Source organism: the organism of the source record quoted next, unplaced genomic scaffold (genome assembly GCF_019419815.1).
Source record: "Pyrus x bretschneideri cultivar Hongxiangsu unplaced genomic scaffold, Pyrus_bretschneideri_v1 Contig42, whole genome shotgun sequence".
NCBI classification, from domain to species: Eukaryota; Viridiplantae; Streptophyta; class Magnoliopsida; order Rosales; family Rosaceae; genus Pyrus; species Pyrus x bretschneideri.
The window spans coordinates 4,155,783-4,175,841 of NW_025999746.1; the positions used below are offsets into that span (position 1 = coordinate 4,155,783).

A 20,059-nucleotide genomic window follows, 5' to 3' on the forward strand; every position below is an offset into this window, starting at 1 on the left:
AATTGTGATTCTCAGATACCGAGTATGCTCTAAATCATTGTTGGTGCCAAATACAATTACTAGTAGATTTGTTGGGATGGCTCACACTTTCTTTCAGCTTAATTAAAATCCTCTACATATGAGCTGCTTGGAATGGCTGTGCATGGAAGCAACCATCTCTTGCTTTCAATGCCACCCTCTAAAACCACAACTTTGCTCTTACATCTCAGTTTAAAGTTATCACAAAAATGTCTTAAGTTCGATTCTCATTCCCTACTTTTTTATTGCTTCGTATACCTAATCTTGACTCTCTATTTTTCCTTTTCAAATGACCCCTTTTTACAAAGACAATAAAATTACAGTTTGGTGGTTGGTTGGAGGGAAAGAATGATGTGCGAAAAGGGGAAAAAAAAAAAAAAACTAAGGAAAATCACTTGAAAATTTTGAATTTTAATCAAAATGACAAAAATATGTTGTAAGTGAATAGTACCAGGAGTACATTTTTGAAGTAAAAATGTCATTTTCGTTAAAAGTGAACAGTACCGAAATTGTTTTGTTAAAACTCCAAAAAATAAAAAAAAATAAAAAAAAAAGGTTTGGTTTTCCCTTATACTGTTCTTTTGAAATTTACTACATTTGAGGATGGTATGTGCTTGCCCCTTTGTTATAAGTAGTAGCCATGGCTGAATTAGCTGACATAACTCCACTGCCTTTGAAACAAACTGCTCTCAGGGTGCCATGTTTAAGTCCCAAACGAAAACTCCAAGCTTTAGTCTCATCCACGAGTTACGAACCATCGAGGTTGGTTTGTATTCTAGTTGGTTAAGACTATTCACCCACGCGCCGGCTATCCTGCGTTTGACTACCCTTTTTGCTTACATCGTTTCATAGAAATGAAACATGAAAAAAGGAGTTAACGACTAAATGAAAGTGTATCAAAGTGATCATATATCTACAAGCATGTAGAACATATTAAATAGACTAATTATTGATAATTACAGTTATTTACAGATTGAACGGGGAATTGCCCCAAAAGATGACTGGAGATTTGAATGTACAACTATCACTGTATACAGAGACTACAGATGATGCAAGTATGCAACTGTCTATTTTAGAAGAGAATTCGTATGCCTTTTAGTTGCTGATATCAAAGTATTTCGGGTCCGAAGGGAAATGATACTCCACATGTAACTGCAAAACGAAAAACAACACGCATAGTTGGTTTCAAATCGGAGCTCAAAACTATTTCATGCCTGGAAACGAAATGAACTGAAATTTTATACTTCTGAGTTTGACGCAAGAACCGATAATCTAGAAGTCGCAAATTTATAAAGACCGAATATAGACAGGCTGAGCATTGGAGTAGGATGGCTTGGTTTGAACCAATTTACGCGTAGTTGAATGCTACGCTATTCCATTTACTTCAGCCAAGCAATATGCAGACATCTATAATGCAAATCAATAAGCATATTGGTAGCCAAATAGATAAGTTGTTGTGTATAACATACCTTGCCCTCATCAGCATCTGTCTGGCGCTGAGGGAACACAACCCTCAAATCATTATACAAGTAGAATCGCCGCTCCCCTTCAATGTCGAAACTGTTTGTCGCTTGTCCAGATAACAGGTCTAACTTGCATCTCTGGACCGACCTCGAGCATTTCTTAGGAAAAAGGCATGAGAAGCGAAGGTGAAGAGCATAACGCAGAACGCCAGCACCAGCGGTATTCTTGCTCACTTTTGAAGGGCTACGCAGAGAATTACTTTCATTAATCTCACTGGTCTTTTCATACCTACAAAGGCTACAACCATCGGATTCACCATGAAAACAGGGCTTTGTGTGTTCTCTCTCTCTTTGGTACTGATTCACTACATCCTTAAACCCGTTTGAATCCACATCGTTGTCACTAAGCTGCAAAGAATTCGCAGCATCTAGGATCGAAGATGGCTTGGCATCATTTTCTTTATCAGGATCAGCATGTCTTCCATTCCCAGCCTTAGAGCTTGGTTCAGAAGAGGCTAGAGTGATCTTTTGGCGCAAAAACGTCTGTATTTTGATTTTGACATGAAGAATTTGCAAGGGAAAATGACCATGTATAAGAACTCAGTCAAAGAAAAACCTAACAACTGAAGAAAGCATATTCCATCTGAAGTTCTACATCATACAGATTGAGCTAGAAAAAAAGTCTTTACTTCTGCTTCATGTATAACATCACATAAGCAAGCAGCACGAATTTTTTTCTTTCAATTCTACGCTAACATGTTCAGCCACAAAATCCGCAGCTCGAGCTATGGAGCTTGGGCCATTTCTATACCAAGGTAAATATAGATGGTAACCACATTCGTCAATAGCCAACCTTAAACTGGTCTTGATTTTGCAACAAATAATGACAGATTTCTGTTATCAGCTTAGCAAGATCGTACCACCTAATGTATACACATAAGGGCTGGGTTACTTAAGGCATACTGGGTTTCGCTATTCCAGGCAAAGGTACACTCAGGACGGACTTATATAGTCGTATTGTCCGGTCTAAGGTTGGGAGAGACCTAAATTGGCCTAAGTCAACAGCTTCAAACCTTTTGCTAACTAAGTTCTAATTTGATTCATGCCCTTCCATTTTTGTGCTTTTCCTACCTCTGTATATTTCCTTTATACAAATTCATGTCGCAGCTCTCATTGTGAGAATGTGAAGGTAAAAGGGTCCCACATTGGTGAAAAAAGAAACCTTGCAAGGGCTTATAAGAGGTTGGGCTATTCCCCATATTGCCAAATTGGTTTTATGGTAGAACCTCAGCTTCTTCATGATATCATAGCAGGGTGTCCCATGTGCGATGCCAAACGGCCACGTGCGCTCCACGTCACTCCGTTGTGACATCCACGTTTTATACTTGAAAATTCGCCACACGTAAGGGGGCGCGTTGAGAAGGAGTCCCACATTGATGGAAGGAGGGACCTTGCATGTGCTTGACAATATGGCGAGTAGACCAACTTCTTATAAGCCCTTACAAGGTTTCTTCTTTCACCAATGTGGGACTCTTTTACCTTCACATTCTCACACTCACATCTGACTACTTCAATGAAGAAGTGTCAAAACAAAAGTTCCTACTTTTTACGACTCTAATGCTTTTAAAGGTCATGCAAGGCTCTCATAAGGACATTATTTATTTATTTTTATTTTTTTTAGTACATAAGGACATTATTTATATCCTATAACTGGTGATACCTGTTGAAAACCTAGCCATATCCAATTTCATATCAAAGTGCAGATTTAACCAAGACAGGTGTAACTTCAAATCATAACGAACAACATTCATCATGCATAAGAATCGTGCTAAGTGACAGATAACTTTTTATCTACTTCATGACTACCTTGGTTCCAGCAGGCATGTCACTCAAATCGTAATTACAGAAGAAGGTGTGAATAGGTGTCTTTTCTGGATTGCTGAGAACCTGCCATAAATCATTCAGTTCATGAGTGTATGACCAACCATCTCTTGGTCCGACTATGACCAGATGTCTTTCAATATGCACAATCACAAGGCACTAATTGACAAACTACTAATCAGTACGAAGATGATCATCAAAGGCTTTGTGGGAGACAATCCAATGTATCATTTTACTATCATGCTTTGTTAGAAATACTTTTCCTTAACAGCTATTCATATCCCACCATCCAAAAAAATGACAGAAATCAATTCTGCTCTCTTTCCTGCCCGTTACATACAATGTCATTCTTTTTTCTCGAAATCATTCCATATTTTAAGCACAAGAAACTAAGAGATCCTAAGCCACATAAACAACGGATAATAACATATCCAGAACATCAATAAAAACTCCTGTTGATTCTAAAAAGTTCCTAAATGCAATGCACTGCTGTGGATAGAACTGAGACCATTCGATGTTCTCTGATACTTCATATTATTTTGATTAATATTAGTTACCAGTTGTATGCGGCCTTTCATAGGTATCCTCAAACGGTTCTTGTCTGCTCGTGAATCATCCATGCTAAGGCTCCTCTTCATCCTGGGGCTTCCATAATTGTTTGGTGTCGTACTCCCAGCAAGACCTATTGATGAATAATATAGTAAATAGTTATCTCCATCCACACTGGTCACTGCAAATGGAAGTTTCTGTGTTTTTGGCGAGAAACTCCCCCCAGTGACATTCAGAACAGCAAGAAAACCATCAATTCTCTGCAAATGGAAAGTTTCAAAAACAAACTAAAGTCAATAAAAAAAACTGACACACTTGGAACTCAATATATATCGAATTACAGTTGAGATGAATGCAAACCTGACCAACCTTTGCAGACAATAATCGACCAGACAACAGGGATTCCTCAAATGAACCAATCAATGACCTTCTAACAGGCAGTCCAGTCAGTGATTGTACTAGTTTAACACATTTAGGCTTCGGTTTCAAGTCCTGATTCCATTGATGCACCATCCCAGGGGTAGAACTCTCAGAACTACAGAGGTCAACCTTTTTCTGCTGAACATGAACATCTTCCGATAAGTCACTTACCAACCTAAAGGCGTCCTCTTTCCAGGATGATGATGATATGCCTGAGATTGTTCCATCAAGTGACTGTTCTATGTCCTTTAGAGTTATACTGTTATCATCTATCTTTGGCGTAGAACCCCTGCATAATTCTTGAGATTTCACTCTTTCAGAAAACCTTGGACCAAGAGGAGAGAGAGAAAGTGTAGGCAACACAACTTTTCTTGAAGATATGTCTATAGCGCCTGATTGTGACCTCACCTTAATTGTTTCTCCAGAGCAATCAAGTCCAGATGGTGATATGAACTGATTCGGAGATCGTGGCTCCTTGCTTTCAAGCAAATGACCATCAAATACAAAAGAGGAGTGTGTATTGCAGTTGTGATCCGGTGAACTCTTCCACTCCGGGGAACAAGATGCAGACCAGATTGTAGAATTAAAATAACTGGAGTTGCCAAGATGAGCTTTCTTATGCTCTTGCGTGGGAACATTTGAACTACCATTGTATCCCCAAGAGCCACTCTTATGAACCCCATCTCCAATGTCTAGAGAATCACCATTAAACTGATCCTTGAGAAGCATTCCATTCAAAGGAGACAATAACCTCTTCCTGTGTGCTGACCCAGCAGCCTCAGTTGTGTCCCCTGTGACAGTCAGTGAACTTGAAGAATATTGGTTTCCATTAAAGAAATTAAGAGAAGAATCCAATATTCTTGGTTCAAAACCAACAACCCTAGGAACAGGTGTCTGAATATTCTGCCCGCTTCTCTGACTTGACCAAAAGTATTGTTCCGTAGAGTTCATCTTCAATGCATGCATGCTTGATCTACTAACATCTTTACGTGCATTGGCAGAATCTGGTCTATTTGGAATCTCTGTGATGGATTTCCTTTGATCTCCAAAAGAAGAGCATGTGAAATCCACCTGCATATGGTTTCCGAGGTTTCCTCCATGCATCCCACTCAAATCACAGGTGCTCATTCCGGCAACTCTAGGTTGAGGTTGCATAAATGTGCACAGAGACGCTGTCACTTCCTCGGCAATGCTGCTAGAAGACACTTGAGGCAATCCCATCTTCAAATATTTCAAGGTGAATGCTTTATTTAGCTTGATTTCTTTTATAATGTGTTTTCTTTTCCTGCTTTCTCAGTGTATTTACGTATAAAAATCAAACTGCATTTCTATATTCCGAGTTACCAATTGGTTCCAAGTTGCCCAACCATTACTGTGCTACCAAAGACTTTACTTGCCTCAGTCCCCCTAACTAAATAAGAAGTTGTAAATTTCTAACAATCTAATTCCAATTCCACACTAATACTAGATGCTACGATACTATCCCTACCAAATGCATTTGCATCTCAACTGTTTCTTCATCAGACATGTGGGAAATCAAGCAGAAATCAGGATCTCCGACGGGGCAGGTAGAAAGCCATGTCTTCTTCACGCCAGTTAACAATGGGAAATAAGCAGCTCAGGGCTTTCCATAAAACCCAATGCAGCGTCCTGGAATTATCAGCTTGGTCAGAAAGTGGCAATTGACAACCAAAAATGAAAAACTAAACATTCATACTCCAGATTCTTTCATCTTTTCCCCTTTGGTCTTACCATTTCCAAAAACAAGCAAATAAAATACAGTGATCCCCCAGCATAATCTTAACCGTTATGACTGATCGAAAACAAAATACAGGGGCATAAAACAGAAACCAATCAAATGACTGAGATTCCAAGAAGTAAAACCTTTGAATTTCTCAACAAAATACTGTCAATGAAGAAATTTCAATGTGGCCAGCTTTGATTCATACAGGATTCCATACCCAATGAGCCAAAGATTCAATGAAGAATCTCCAAAATACATACTCTAAAACTTCACTTAATACTTAACAACACAAAATGTTCAAAACGCCATTTATATAGTAATCTAAACAAATATGTGCTAAAATACATTAGTCAACAACCCAACAAATTCCAGCTACAATTTATACATGGGTCCAATTGGTTGCTCAAGAATTCTAGAAAATCGAACAAGATATATATCCATATATAACTGATTATTTGTATTTTCAGTACATGGAACTTTCTCAAAAGTTTGATTCTTTAACTGTTCAACATAAACAACAAAGATAAAGCTAAAACCTTTCACAAGCTGATCAATCCAAAACAACCATTTCTTTTCAAATTTCAATCCAACTACTAAAATCTCAAGAACCCAAAAAAATTTAGAAAAAAAGCAGCACAACCCAGAATTAAATTTCGTACCTTTTTCTCAGAAAACTAGAAACAGAAAAGCCAAACGCCAAAAGCACTTATTGGGGTTGTTTCAAAAATCAGCAGGCTTCTTCTTCTTTCTTCTTGTGCGAAACTCGTCTGTTTTGGTTGCAATTCTCTGGTTTCCATCTGTTTTCCTTTTTGGCGTAAGAAAATGAATGTTGGGTAGTGATTGAAGATTTGGGGTTGGCCTCCCAAATTTGTTGAATAAATTAACAGAAACAAAAAAGTAATAAAAAAAAATTGTGGGTCATGAATATCGCATTATGCCGAATTTTCTGACCGGTTGGCTGCTGTTCAAAACCACATAAATGTTGGTCCGTTTTCTTTTCTTTCCTGTGTATGTTGGGTGGCAACTTGGCGTGGAATTGTTTGTGGGCAAATCCAAACCCCAAACGCAAAAGCCAAAAGCCAAAAGCCGAAAGCAGAAACCAGGGGCTACCTTTGAACTCAAGTTGCGGCTCTCCTTTTCCCGTCATAATTAGTTTATTATTACATCACATGTCCTGTCTACCTCCACGCCAACTTTGTCTCTGCACAACTTGGTCTCTCTCTGTTGCCCAGTTTTCATTTTTCATATTTATAAATGGAAAAGAAATTGAAAAATGGTTACGTAGGTAAAATGTTTGGTCCATTTTTATTTGTATATGATACAAAACTCATGCACGTCTTCAAATCTTATTACAAATTTCCGAACAGTTGAGAATTGACTTCAGTTATTAGAGAATAATTAATTACCAACAAATTTAAATACTTTCTTGTGAATGGGTCTTCTCGTTTAAGATTTTTGGGACGTAAATTGTCATTTACGCATTGTGAAAGAGGTGTTGTATGCAAATGTATCATATATAGATATCTAATCATATTGTAAGAAACGAGTATCCATATTCCGTACTAAAGAATTTCTTAGATTTCGTTAACTGTATCTGATATTGTCTTGTTGCATAGGATAGCAAGTTGGTTTCGTAACCTCACCACCACCGTGTAATAGCACTAGCAATTAAGTATAGCATCAATAATGGGAGATATGAAAGCAAGAGATATATATGTTTGGAGGCCCTTATGACTTGTACATCGTCCAAAACTTCCTTTCTGCTCCAACTACGTATTTTATATTCTGAAATCTCATGTTACTCTTACCAATCCTTTTGAAATTTAGGTGTAAGGATGAAAAGTAATCAATCTAATTAAAGAGATGTGAGCACATAGAATCAACTTTTTTTTTTTTTTTTGTTATTAGATTATTGATAATTTGTTATGATCCTCGCGCATAAGTAAGGGTCAAATATCATAGTTGTTTTCGGTTGTATTTTTTTTTTTTAATCTAATATATGTGTGAATGTGAAGTGACCAAAAAGATATATATATATATATATATAAGCTTGCGTGACGAGAAAGATAAATACAAAAAGATAAACGCCAGACTACAACAAAATTTCTCTCTCGCCATAAAACAATACAAAAGATAAGTAACCAATTAGTTATTTGTTCTCAACCGTTGTGGTTGAAGACACTCTTATTATCAAAAAAAACTTTCATAATACGAGTACACTGTTATTATTGCGACGCATATTTATTGATATTAATTTGATGCCGCTCAAGTAATTTCCTCCCAGTTTGCCACTTGCGTGGTTGCCTAAAATTCTCTGTCAATGCTTTGCATTCGTCACCAAAGCAAAGCATTTCATCCTTCTAATCTTCACACGCTTTGCCAAAAAACATGAAGACTAACTGACCATATATATAAATCCCCACAAACTCTCCCACAAAGCCATGTCAAACGTAAATCACGTAATTAAGAGGAGGTAATTAATTAAACCCGATCCAACATTTTTTTGAATCTTTCTAATCCCATAAGCGGTATAACATTCTTCAATTATCTAGAAGACTAGAACGTTGAAATCTGGTACTCTCTCGTAGATTGTAGAATGTGCTACGTAGCCCTCGTGACCAGAATCTGTGAAAAAAAACCCTAAAAACCAAATGCCACCGCAGAAATCAGACGTACTGTTGATTCATTGCAGCGTTGTGGTGAGTGAGGAAGCCACGTCCATTTCTCGTACACTACTTACCACAATATGTGTGGAGCAAGGGAAACCCCGTTTTGACTGGGAAACCCTAATGAGGACGTACGTGGTACCAAATTTTGCACCATTCAGCTTCCTCCGCTTAGCACCTAGGGCCTCAAGGTCACTCCACTATATAATCCCACTCCAAGGCATGCTTTACAGCCTTCTTAAAAGTGCATCAGTTGATTAACTATTTGCCTTCTTAAAAGTGGGAAACTCTAACAGTCCAAATAAAACGCACACTTTACAGCCTTCTTAAAAGTTCTTCAGTTGATTAACTATTTGCCTGCTTAATCTTGTTTAATTAAGAAACGTACAATGGCTGCAACAATTTCCATGCAATCAATCTTTACAAGTTCTGTAGCTTATGGAATTGGTAAGAGCAGAGTGAACCAGCTGATTGTTCCTGCTAACTATGCACCAATTAATCTGCGTAAGCATGCTCACATGAGAGTAATCGCAATGGCCAAGATAAATTTCCTATATAAGTCTTTAATTAATCTAGCATTATACATGCATTAGGGTTAGGGTTTTAATCACATATGGGTTAATTGCAGGATGAACAGAAGGAGCAACCAACCACTGTTACAGATGCATCAGAAAATTCAGAGCCAGCTCCTTCATCACCTTTACCTCCTCCTCCTCCTAAGGTAATTAACTACTCCTTATGCCGGGAAGCTTTCTTTTGTCAAACTTACATTGTGCAACTCTCAAATTTAACCACACATTTAGAGCTAATTAGAGTTGAAATTCAGAGTCTCGCAACATAAACATTTTAATTATGTGTTACAAAACAATTCGATGAGAGAACATATGACAAGCGGAGCTATATATATCTCAAACACATCGTGCACAACATAAAAGAAAATATAAAAATTATAGCTCCACCACTCATTTTTATAAAATTCTAACTTCACCGCTCATTCTTATAAAATTTCAAAACTATAAGCTCATGAAGATACATAGATTCTCAAGGGATGCACGACAATAGATTCTCATGGGATGCACGACAAGCATGTGACGTGTAAATATTTCTTTGTGTGTGCAGGTCAGCCCGAAGTTTTCAGACGTGCTTGCATTTAGTGGGCCAGCACCGGAGAGAATCAACGGCAGGCTAGCAATGGTGGGATTCGTTGCAGCTCTAGCAGCGGAGCTATCCAAGGGCCAAAATGTGTTTGCTCAGATATCCAAAGGTTCAGGGATCCCATTGTTCCTCGGCACCAGCATTTTGCTGTCGGTGGCATCCTTGGTTCCTCTATTCAAAGGGGTGAGTGTGGAGTCCAAATCAGAGGGGCTCATGACTTCAGATGCTGAGTTGTGGAATGGAAGGCCGGCAATGTTAGGACTAGTAGCCTTGGCCTTCACTTAGTATGTGAAGGGTGGGACCCTAGTGTAGACTAATATCTCAAAAGAAAAGAGTGGGTCCATTTTCAATCTACGTAATATTAAGTGATATGAGTATGCTATTAGATGATTTGCAGTCTTGTACAAATTAAAATCATAATGTAAATCAATTTAAGTTATCTAATGCTCGTCATATATTGTAATTACAATTTATAAAATAATGTAAATATATAAAATGACTATCGCTAGTGAGATTAAATTTTTAAATCAAATAAGATGTCATCAATAAGAGATAAGCATGTTAACCGACAATTAATAATTCAATCATCTATAATCACATAACCCACAATATATAAATGTATGTATATTTGCCTTTTCTTTCATAGTATTTTTCTGAGGTGAACTATGGTTTTGAATGCAAGTACACTTTTTTGCATGTGGTCCAATATCCTAGTAAATAGGGTGTTGGGTTTTTACCCATGCGTTCCGAGTTCAAAACTCTTCATTTCTTAAATTATTGTAATACTTTCTAACTCTCCCCACTCTTCCTAATAATAATAAATTAAAATAATAATAATAATAATAATAATAAAAGAATGCAATGATAATTGTACAATACTTCCTTAAATATTTAACATTTAACCTTGAATAGTAGAATAATTAATTTAAACTTGTAAGCTGCCTACCAAAGTAAATATTAACCATCAATAATAAATAAAAACGCCAATCAACACTGAAGTAATAATTCGATCATCAATAATTACGTCATATGATCCACTACATATGATTTAAATAAATAGTCTCTCTAACACCATATTTTATTCCTTATTAGAATGTTAAGGTCTACGTTTGACCAACAAAAAGGAGTGTTAAATTCTACTATTACTTTTAAGATCCAACTCCAAGAACCTAAATATGTTAACTAGTCAAATTGAAATTAAATGAATTAAATCAAAAGTTGTGCTAGTATCAATTGTAAATGAGCACATAATAATATATTGACTATTGATATGCATGGGACGCTTGTGAGTGTGATGTTATGTCAACTATTGATGGTTTGTCCATGACTTGCGTAGGACCCAAACAATCGATCGCTAAAACTACATGACACACTCACGAAGTGGTGCTAACATCTTCCATCAACGAGATTAAATATTAGCAATTGTGATTGTGTAAATAAAAGTTGTTTTTCTTAAACCACGATTTTATACTTCAATCAAAATTAAGGGGCGTACATTCATTTGGAATTTTCACAGAAGACATGATTTGTTTAACACATTATGAAATTCTCTCAAAACCATCAAAATTCTTTACTTTATAAAATTCTTTAAAAGAGAAATTTTAAAATGTTATAAGAACTCATATACTTTTATCAATTTGTCATATAAACTAAAATTTTAAATAATTTGTTATATAAACTTTCTGAATTCATTAATTTGTCATATGCCCTTAACTTCGTAAGGGTTTACATTCAAAATAAAGCGTGTACTTTGCACATGACTTGTGTTTAAAAATATTTAGGACTTTCAACTCTCCACTCTCCTTCTAAAAAGTTTTCTTTGCGGAAACAAAAATTTAGAGTTTCTATAAACTAAAAAACAAGAATGTTTAGGCAATGAAATAATATTTTTTTATTCTAAAACAAAAACCAAACTTAGTATAACGACATGGCATAATTATGATCGAGTTTCTCTTCAACAGTATAGTCCTCAAAATATATACCACATGTTCTTGTAGTATAATTGTCCTCTAAAACAATGGTAAATATCAACTTACATTATTTTTACTAAGTTATTCCTTATGGCAAACAATAAAATGAAAATGAGATCAAATGTTTGAAATAATCCTAAACACAAGTGAAGTGTTTTGGATGAAAAACTTAATGGTATTAAGATGAGATAATAAATTACTGATTTTAGAAGGTTGATATGACAAATTGAAAAATTTGCATAGGTTCATATGATATTTCACAAAATTAATTTTATACACCGTAGAAATATATATGAAAATAAAATTTGATGGCTTGATATGATATTTTTCGAATGTCAATAATAATTTTTATATAGTAAATATTTTGTTTTAAGAGAGAAAAAAAAGCACCTTTCACTGGTTAGTTGATGGTGAAATTTGATTTACCCTTTCTCTCTCTGGTAAGTGCAAGTAACTATCGTTACGCATAAAAAAAATAAGTGCAAGTAAAGCATAATTCGAGAAAGCGATAGAGAGCGAGATAAAGGCGAGAGCTTTATTCGCCATACCGCTATCTCCCACTCTCCCCGAGTTCTTCGCTAATTCTCTCCGAGCAATTAAAGATGGTAGACTTCGCTAGGGTTCAGAAGGAGCTTCTGGAATGCAGCAGAGACATCGAGCGCTCCGGCATCAAAGTCATCCCCAAAAACGAAGCCACTCTTGCCCGTTTAATCGGAACAATTCCCGGCCCAGTTGGTACTCCTTATGAGGGCGGCACTTTCCAGATCGACATCGCATTGCCAGGTTCAATTCTCAATTGCCCTTTTCACTGTTTGCTGCTGTTTTGTATTTGTACTCTTAATTTTGATGTTTTTTTTTCTGTTTGTTTCTCGAGAAAAAGCCCAGAAAGTGAATTGGGTTGTGCCAAAATTGAAACTTTTCTATGAAAAAGGTTATGGCAGTGAATATATTGTTGGGTTTAAGTGGGTTTGAATGAAGAAATTTGCTGCTAAAGAAAAAAATTAAAAAGATGTTAATTTGTAATATATGGGTTGTTTAATTTGGAGGGAAGTAAGCGTGTGAGTATTAATTTGTTGAAATTACACTTCCTTTTCTTGTTCTTGTGGGTTCGGACCCTGTGCTGTTAGATAATTTGGTTTGGGTAGCTTTTGATTGCATTAATATGCAAAAATAAATAGTTTAGCTAATAGCTGGTTGCTTGTAAACATGGGTTTCGATTCGTAACGAATGAGAAAGGAATATGCTAAAATTACTACTAACACGGCTGTCAACTGTCGGATTTCTTCGTGCAGATGCGTACCCTTTTGAGCCTCCCAAAATGCAGTTTACGACCAAAGTTTGGTAGGGCGAATTTATGTTCACATCTCTTCCTCTAGTTTATTTTCTTTCTATTGTGGTTGTTCAATCACCACACAGTGCACACACTGAGTACTATGAGATGTCCTACATAGCCGTTTAGGTCATATTGCATATACGAGTATGCATTCGGAAAATAGACTTTAAATTTCCCGGTTTGATAAGACTGGAAATAGAAGCCATTAAGAATAAAGCATGAACGAAGAAGGTATACTGAAGCCCAGCTTCTGATTCGGAATTAGAACTCCTTTTAGGTCTCTATGTAGTCAACCCAATTTAAACTGCAAGTTGGGGACTTTGATCGAACTTTCTTTGATTTGGCTTGGATGTCAATGTTCGGTTCTTAGTATATTCCGTTTACTGACTTTTATAACATTAAGTAAAAGCAGTTTGTAAAGTAGAACAAAACAACCAGGTGCCACTGTGTAAGATTCCGGGACTGATGAATTGGTATACTCAGAAAAACGATATGCGTAGGAATCATTAATGATTTTCTTTTGTGTATATATGTCATATGTTGAAGGCACCCTAATATTAGCAGTCAAAGTGGAGCAATTTGTCTGGATATTTTGAAAGACCAATGGAGCCCAGCTCTTACACTGAAGACAGCACTTCTTTCTGTACAAGCTTTGCTTTCTGCCCCTCAGCCGGATGATCCTCAAGATGCTGTGGTGGCACAACAGGTCTAAACTAGCATTTTTCCTTTAACCAAATATGTGTTTGTGGATTGATGGTAGATGACGTTTAGTGAATGTGTAGTACTCAAAGAGTACCGGACTCGCAATGGATTGCTGCTAATCTTGCCCTAGTGATGCCTCTTGTGTATTTATTTATGAAATTCTTCTCTCTTTTTAAAGTAGTATGTCTATGTTGATACTGCAGTATCTGAAAGACTATCAGACCTTTGTTGGCACCGCTCGGTACTGGACAGAAACATTTGCCAAGAAATCATCTCTGGCGATTGGTGAAAAGGTCAGTCTGATTCTGCCTTCTCTTTGATGGAAAGAAAACAGATAAATTTTGAAACATAATTCACCATAAAATAAAAAAGAGTACTCCTTTGAAATCAAACTCAACAGTCTGGCAAACTCTTAGTTTATTATCTTATTAATAACTCACAACGAAGAAATTATCCGGAAATCTGGAGATCTGTTAAGCTGGTGGATTTTACATTACAGGTACAGAAGCTTGTTGAGATGGGCTTCCCTGAAGCTCAGGCAAGGAGTACTCTGGAAGCTGTTGGTGGGGATGAGAACTTGGCCCTCGAAAAGCTTTGCTCCGGTTAGCTAGAATTAATAACTTTGCTCTGGTTAGCAGAAAAACAACAGCTGCCAGCAGAGATATAATCTTTTAAGTATATAATGCTACCCACCCTAAGATGCCGGAAAGTATACTGACATCAAGGATTAACTGGATATAAGGTTTTCTTTGTTTAGTTTAGAGTTATTCTAATGCTTGGCTGACTTTGTCTCTCTACTCCTATTGACCAAGTGTGTTAAAATGTGGAACTTGGGTAAATTTTATTTCAGCACCGTTGTTCTTTCACCAAAATCAGCCTCGCAGAAAATGTCGGGGGCCGTGGGTTGGATTTGGGCATGCATGTTTGTTTCCCGGGAAGGAATGTGCTTCTGTTTGGTGTTATGTTTATTACCAATGTTGTATTCTTGAAATATTGTTCTAATACTCACTCAAAAATTCCAAAGTTTTGCAATGTTTGCGATGAAACGGGGTGTCCGATGATTGACGAATTGGGGTTTTGATCAGATCTTTAGACACGATTATGGTGTCTTTATGTTAATGCATTTTCGGTGTTTTCATTGCGACTGAATTCTGCAATACAAGCGATAGTAATGGAGGGGGATTCGTTGTGACCTTCGATGCAGGGGTAATTGTTCTTAATCACTCGAGTACAAGCTCCTAGGGGTTCATTGTGGGTAGCTATTTAGTTCCTGCATCTTTGTAACTTTGGATCCTTTTTAATTTCTCAACCGGTGTCTATTTGCTCTCTCGTCTTCTATCCTAACGACTCTCCTCTCCATTGAAGAGGAGGTTCTGTGTTCGATTCTCTCTTAGCATTGCTTTGTCAAAAAATGAAGAGAAACCTCAATTTCTGGTTACACCAACACTCGTACCAAACTCAGACGTTTAAGCAAAGAAAAGAAAAGTAAGACCCCAATTTCTGGTACGTACATTATTTGGTTTTGGTTTGCTTTCTCGTCTTCTGTCGTAACGACTCTCCTCTCCATTGAAAAGGAGGTTCTGTGTTCGATTCTCTCTTAGCGTTGCTTCTTTTTTTTTTGGTTCGATTCTCTCTTAGCATTGCTTTATCAAAAAACGAAGAGAAACCTCAATTTCTGGTTACACCAACACTCATACCAAACTCAGACGTTTAAGCAAAGAAAAGAAAAGTAAGACCTCAATTTCTGGTACCTGCATTATTTGGTTTTGATATTTAATATATGCACAAATAAAATTAATAAAAAAACTGGCATTTCACTGGTCATTATTTCATGTGCATGGGAAGAGAAATCCTATATATAAGTACAAATGCAATACATATGCATTTTTGGCCATCGCAGCTTCAAATTGAATATTTTACAATTCTTCCGCGATCACACAAAGCACACGAAGCAAAAGAAGGAGCATTACAAAAAATACACAACACGAAACAACGAAGCGTATGTTGGGAAGATGTAATTAGGAGCAACGGTAAACAGCCATTCTCCTTGAAGGAGGAGGTTGGCACACGATGAAGAAGGCCATTGCAAGCACCAACGCCAGCACCAGGCCCAGCAGCATGTCGTCGGAATCCAAGCAGCAGATGAAGCTTCCCATTTTTTCTCTCAATCCTTCCCAAACTTTCTGTGTTTTCTTTCTTCTTCGGATCTAGAAGAAACAAAGTTAGTTGAAGGGTTCAAGTGATGAGTTTTATGCCCTTTTATCCACCAGGACCACCGCATATCAAAGAATGCAGCCAATCGAGAGTGGACACGCTTTGTTCAATAATGCTGTGATTCTTTTACTTCTTGTGGTTTTGGATTGTCCTGCTTCTTTGTGGCTAGTAGTCCTCAGGATTCTGCAACATTATGTATGCTTCTAGTCAACCATTTTCTCTTTATACCAATTAGTATTACGGTTTAGAACGTATATATTTCTCCTTAGTAACTGAGAGGTTTCAAATTTGACTCACATAGATAACGAGGACGTATAATATCTCATTTGATTTTGATCCCTAGTTACAGATGATCTATTATGTTGCTTCACCCTCCGCTCATAGTAGAATATCGCCTCTTCCATGTAGTGCAATGACGAATATTTAATTTAGGATAAACTGCCATTTGACCCATTGAACTATTACTTTAGTTGAAATTGACCCTTGAACTATTATTTTGGTAAATTAACCCCCTGAACTATTTGAAATAAGTCAATTGACTCATTGTCAGTAGATTCCATCCACTATTTCGTCAAATTCAAAAAAAAATAGTCGTTCCTTCATTAATTCTTACTTGTCAACTATAACCAACAATGTAATTATGACATGTAAAAACAAAATAATGTGTAATGATAATATGAGATGGTCCGTTATGTAAATGTTTAGTTTTTTATGTTTTCTCATTATGCTATATATTTTTGAATTATTTTGTGTCCATGTGTCAAAATTTTATTGGTGGTTATAGCTAACAAGTAACAAATAATGATGAAATGACTAATTTGCCCTTGAATTTGACGAATTGATTCCGCAATCTAACGGCAAGGGGTAAATTGACTGATTTTAAATAGTTCAGGGGGTTAATTTACCAAAAAAATAGTTTAAGGGGTCAAACCGTAATTTACCCTTTAATTTGTAAGAGTTCAACTTGAAATTTCACATTGTAGCACATATTATGTTTGCTATTATGCGTGGCGTACGATCAGAAAATGATGCAATCATACCAACTCACATGCATCGGATTCCATCAAAACTCTAAAATTAACCGAGTTTGGACGAGAATAATATTAGAATAGGTGACTTTCTGTGAAGTCTTTGTGTTGTATCCCCTCCTTTATTCGACAAAAAAAATAAAAAAAAATCATCTCAGCAGGCCCATTTCACAAAATCAGAAGGTAAAGTCCAAAGCTTTGGGCTTCTTTGATTGGACTGCTTCGTAGAAGTTTCGGAAACGTCATGTACATACTGATCCGATGAAAAACTTTTCACCTTTGTCTCTTAGTTCAGTTGATGAAAAGTATTTAAGCATCCGTTCGAGCTCCTCCTTTTTCCGCTATTATCGCGTTTATCAACGTCCTCGACAACGTGACCATTTCGACATTTTGTCTTCTCATTAAAGAAAATAATAATGTTATGATTTTGACATTCAGGTGTCTACTTCGAAATGGGAATATAGTTTGAAATTGTGGTCACTGAAAATGAAATAATCGTACAGAAAATATAATTGCTTGTGGTTAAATATTGAGTGGTCAATTTATGGTTTGACAAGAATTGTTTTAGAACATATGTCCAATAAAATATAAATAACGGTAAATGGTTAATCATATTTTAATCACTTAAGATTACATGATAATCAATATAATATACAAATTGTGATTTATTAGTTAAATTTGATACATGTTTTAGGCCAGACCCCTCAATATCATCGATATTGCCTTTTAATGTAACGACTTATTTTAGATATAAAGTTTTCCTACAAAAGATCTCGTTGATATTAACTATGAACCTCATATGCATAAATTGTATTAGCCTTAGTATATCTACAATGTAAAACTTTTGAGATAATTAAGATAAAAAGAACAAGAGGTTTGGTGAAAATATACTCATCACTACCTAACTCAAATATATTTAAATTGCCATTCCACCTAACTCAAATGTGACTCATGCAGCAAAGGAAAATTAAATTGAGTGAGCAATGAATGCAATGAAATGTTCGTTTGATGTCTCTAGAAAAACCTTGGCATGCTTGGCCCTTCCATTGCCATTTTATTATTTCGTGAAAGTTTGAATCATCTAGTCAATGACGGGTCAATTTTCTATTTAATCACCGGCACTATAAACTTGACCTTGAATGTGACTACCACTATATAATTAGATATGAGAATTGGACTATAAAAGCGGTGGCGAATCCAGTAATTATCTTCCAAGCAGCACAATGAAGTTTTACGTTACTTTGCTAAAGTTTTTTTTAGATATGTATCCACTTACATTTTTTACAAAGTTTTTATGTTTAGTAATGATACGACTGGAATTGAGAATTTCATATGCAGAAATTAACTCTTTAGCTATAGTCACATGTAAAGTACCTACGCTCGCTCGTAAGAGAGAAGACTGTTGCACCTAGAAATCTTGCGTCCTCCTCCTTCCCTCTTCATGCCCAAGGATAACACCACTATAACATTGCGAAGTTTCATGTATAGAAAAAATATGGTGTAGGTGTCAAAGAGTTTATAATCACTTGTATAAGAAGGGAAAAAAAAGAAAGACATTAAACCTATAATTGTATTAACTCAAATATAATAATTAACTTATTTGTTGTTAAAATAAGTGTTAAAATATCATTGAACAAAATTAAAAAATAAATACTAACTAGTGAATACCCAAATAATATCGGATTTTTCTTGAAGCAGAAAACTAGTGAGAGTTTTTAACTTCGTGGGTTGAATATCACCCTTCACTTCAGTAGTCACTAGTACGAGGACTAGTAGTAGATATGCAATCAAATCAGCCACAAAGTAACAAAAACTTGGTGCCTTGAATTGCAATTCTACTTAAATTCACATGCAAGCTTTGTTTCTTGTAATAAATGTGAGTATCCAACTTCTCTTGCTCTTTTGAATGGGTTCGGTGGAGGTTGTTAGAATTCATTTCCATCTCATCCGCTGGGCTTATCAAACTATTAATTATTATTCATTCTTTCTCACGTTACTTTTGCACAAAATTACCATCCTTTTTACCCTAGATCGAATAATTCAACCCTCCAAAATCAAAAGAATGAATCTTTGTAGTTAGAGTGGATCATTGTTTTGATTAGAATTAATTTAGTCGTTGAATTATTGATGATGGGAGGTCAATTTTCTTTTGGTTTGACAAATAGTTGGATGGCTTGATTCTTAGCCCTTCATAAGCTTCACTCATTTCACTTACAGTTTTTTCTCGGGTTTCAAATGCTAATGAAGCTCAAAGGTCGTCTTTGCTAGATTATTTTGTAGATTTATTTCCTTCTGTGGTGCAACAGATTCTTTGTTTATCTTTGCCTTGAAATGTAGAGGATGAAAAACTGATCTAGGAGTATGGTTATCATCTTATTTGGAAAAAAAAAAACATAGCAATTGTGCTTGGGTTAAGATTATTTGGTGACATTTTATTCCATCTTGACTATCTATTTTGGTTTGGCTGTTTCGCCTTGACTATCTATTTTGGCTTGGCGGCTTTTTCATGACAAACTAACTTCCTATCGTTCATGACAAACTTCATACCGAAGGTGCACCACATGATGTGTTATTTCTTTAGAATCCATTTGTTGTTTATGTCATAATTCTAAGGACTCTACTATTCATCTTTTCTTTGGGTGTCGGATTTCTAGCCAACTTTGGAGGTGGTTAGCGTGTCAATTTGGTATCGTTTTGTCTTTTTCAGATTCTCTGGCTATTTTTCTAGGATGCCTATGTATGTAAACTCTTTTCTCAGCAAATACACAATCTCTGGATTTTTGCCGATCTTTCTACTACTTATGCTATTCAAAAGACTTGAAATAAGTTTATTTTTTTAGGGTCGCCCAATCTATTTTCATCGTTTTTACATTTCCTTCAATTATGGGATCGTTCATAGTGGGAAGTTTATTCCTA

The 20,059-nt window shown here is 36.1% G+C and overlaps 3 protein-coding genes and 1 pseudogene across 4 annotated transcripts; 3 read left to right on the top strand and 1 right to left on the bottom strand.

The window, feature by feature from the left end:
* Window positions 1-942: 942 nt before the first annotated feature.
* On the bottom strand, window positions 943-5,573 carry LOC125469324. Of its 2 annotated transcripts, none has more exons than XM_048566542.1 (5): window positions 4,281-5,573; window positions 3,920-4,171; window positions 3,348-3,428; window positions 1,488-2,024; window positions 943-1,170 (listed from the first exon to the last, which is right to left on the bottom strand). In XM_048566542.1, the coding sequence occupies exons 1-5, from the start codon at window positions 5,550-5,552 to the stop codon at window positions 1,114-1,116; spliced, it is 2,199 nt and encodes a 732-aa protein (XP_048422499.1). In that variant the 5' UTR covers window positions 5,553-5,573; the 3' UTR covers window positions 943-1,113. The 2 variants fall into 2 exon arrangements, with proteins under 2 accessions (XP_048422499.1, XP_048422498.1); XM_048566541.1 differs by having other exon boundaries at window positions 4,272-5,573.
* A 3,557-nt stretch (window positions 5,574-9,130) lies between these two features.
* On the top strand, window positions 9,131-10,181 carry LOC103929981 (early light-induced protein 1, chloroplastic-like). Its single transcript, XM_048566543.1, has 3 exons — window positions 9,131-9,281; window positions 9,368-9,462; window positions 9,861-10,181. The coding sequence occupies exons 1-3, from the start codon at window positions 9,131-9,133 to the stop codon at window positions 10,179-10,181; spliced, it is 567 nt and encodes a 188-aa protein (XP_048422500.1).
* A 2,257-nt stretch (window positions 10,182-12,438) lies between these two features.
* On the top strand, window positions 12,439-14,750 carry LOC103929980 (ubiquitin-conjugating enzyme E2 27). Its single transcript, XM_009339255.3, has 5 exons — window positions 12,439-12,649; window positions 13,159-13,207; window positions 13,746-13,905; window positions 14,105-14,194; window positions 14,401-14,750. Exons 1-5 carry the CDS (start codon window positions 12,469-12,471, stop codon window positions 14,506-14,508), a joined length of 588 nt encoding a protein of 195 aa, XP_009337530.2. The 5' UTR covers window positions 12,439-12,468; the 3' UTR covers window positions 14,509-14,750.
* Window positions 14,751-17,141: 2,391 nt separating this feature from the next.
* On the top strand, window positions 17,142-17,260 carry LOC125469424 (annotated as a pseudogene).
* The last annotated feature ends 2,799 nt before the right edge of the window (window positions 17,261-20,059 follow it).

Excerpts from the sequence above, each read along its gene's own strand:
- LOC125469324 (XM_048566541.1), bottom strand. The coding sequence starts at position 5,552 with ATGGGATTGCCTCAAGTGTCTTCTAGCAGCATTGCCGAGGAAGTGACA. Across the intron at positions 4,172-4,271 it reads TGTCTGCAAAGGTTGGTCAG|AGAATTGATGGTTTTCTTGC; the intron begins GTTTGCATTCAT and ends TTCCATTTGCAG. Across the intron at positions 1,171-1,487 it reads CAGATGCTGATGAGGGCAAG|TTACATGTGGAGTATCATTT; the intron begins GTATGTTATACA and ends TTCGTTTTGCAG.
- LOC103929981 (XM_048566543.1), top strand. The coding sequence starts at position 9,131 with ATGGCTGCAACAATTTCCATGCAATCAATCTTTACAAGTTCTGTAGCT. Across the intron at positions 9,282-9,367 it reads GAGAGTAATCGCAATGGCCA|AGGATGAACAGAAGGAGCAA; the intron begins AGATAAATTTCC and ends TGGGTTAATTGC. Across the intron at positions 9,463-9,860 it reads TACCTCCTCCTCCTCCTAAG|GTCAGCCCGAAGTTTTCAGA; the intron begins GTAATTAACTAC and ends TTGTGTGTGCAG.
- LOC103929980 (XM_009339255.3), top strand. The coding sequence starts at position 12,469 with ATGGTAGACTTCGCTAGGGTTCAGAAGGAGCTTCTGGAATGCAGCAGA. Across the intron at positions 13,208-13,745 it reads CAGTTTACGACCAAAGTTTG|GCACCCTAATATTAGCAGTC; the intron begins GTAGGGCGAATT and ends CATATGTTGAAG. Across the intron at positions 13,906-14,104 it reads ATGCTGTGGTGGCACAACAG|TATCTGAAAGACTATCAGAC; the intron begins GTCTAAACTAGC and ends TTGATACTGCAG.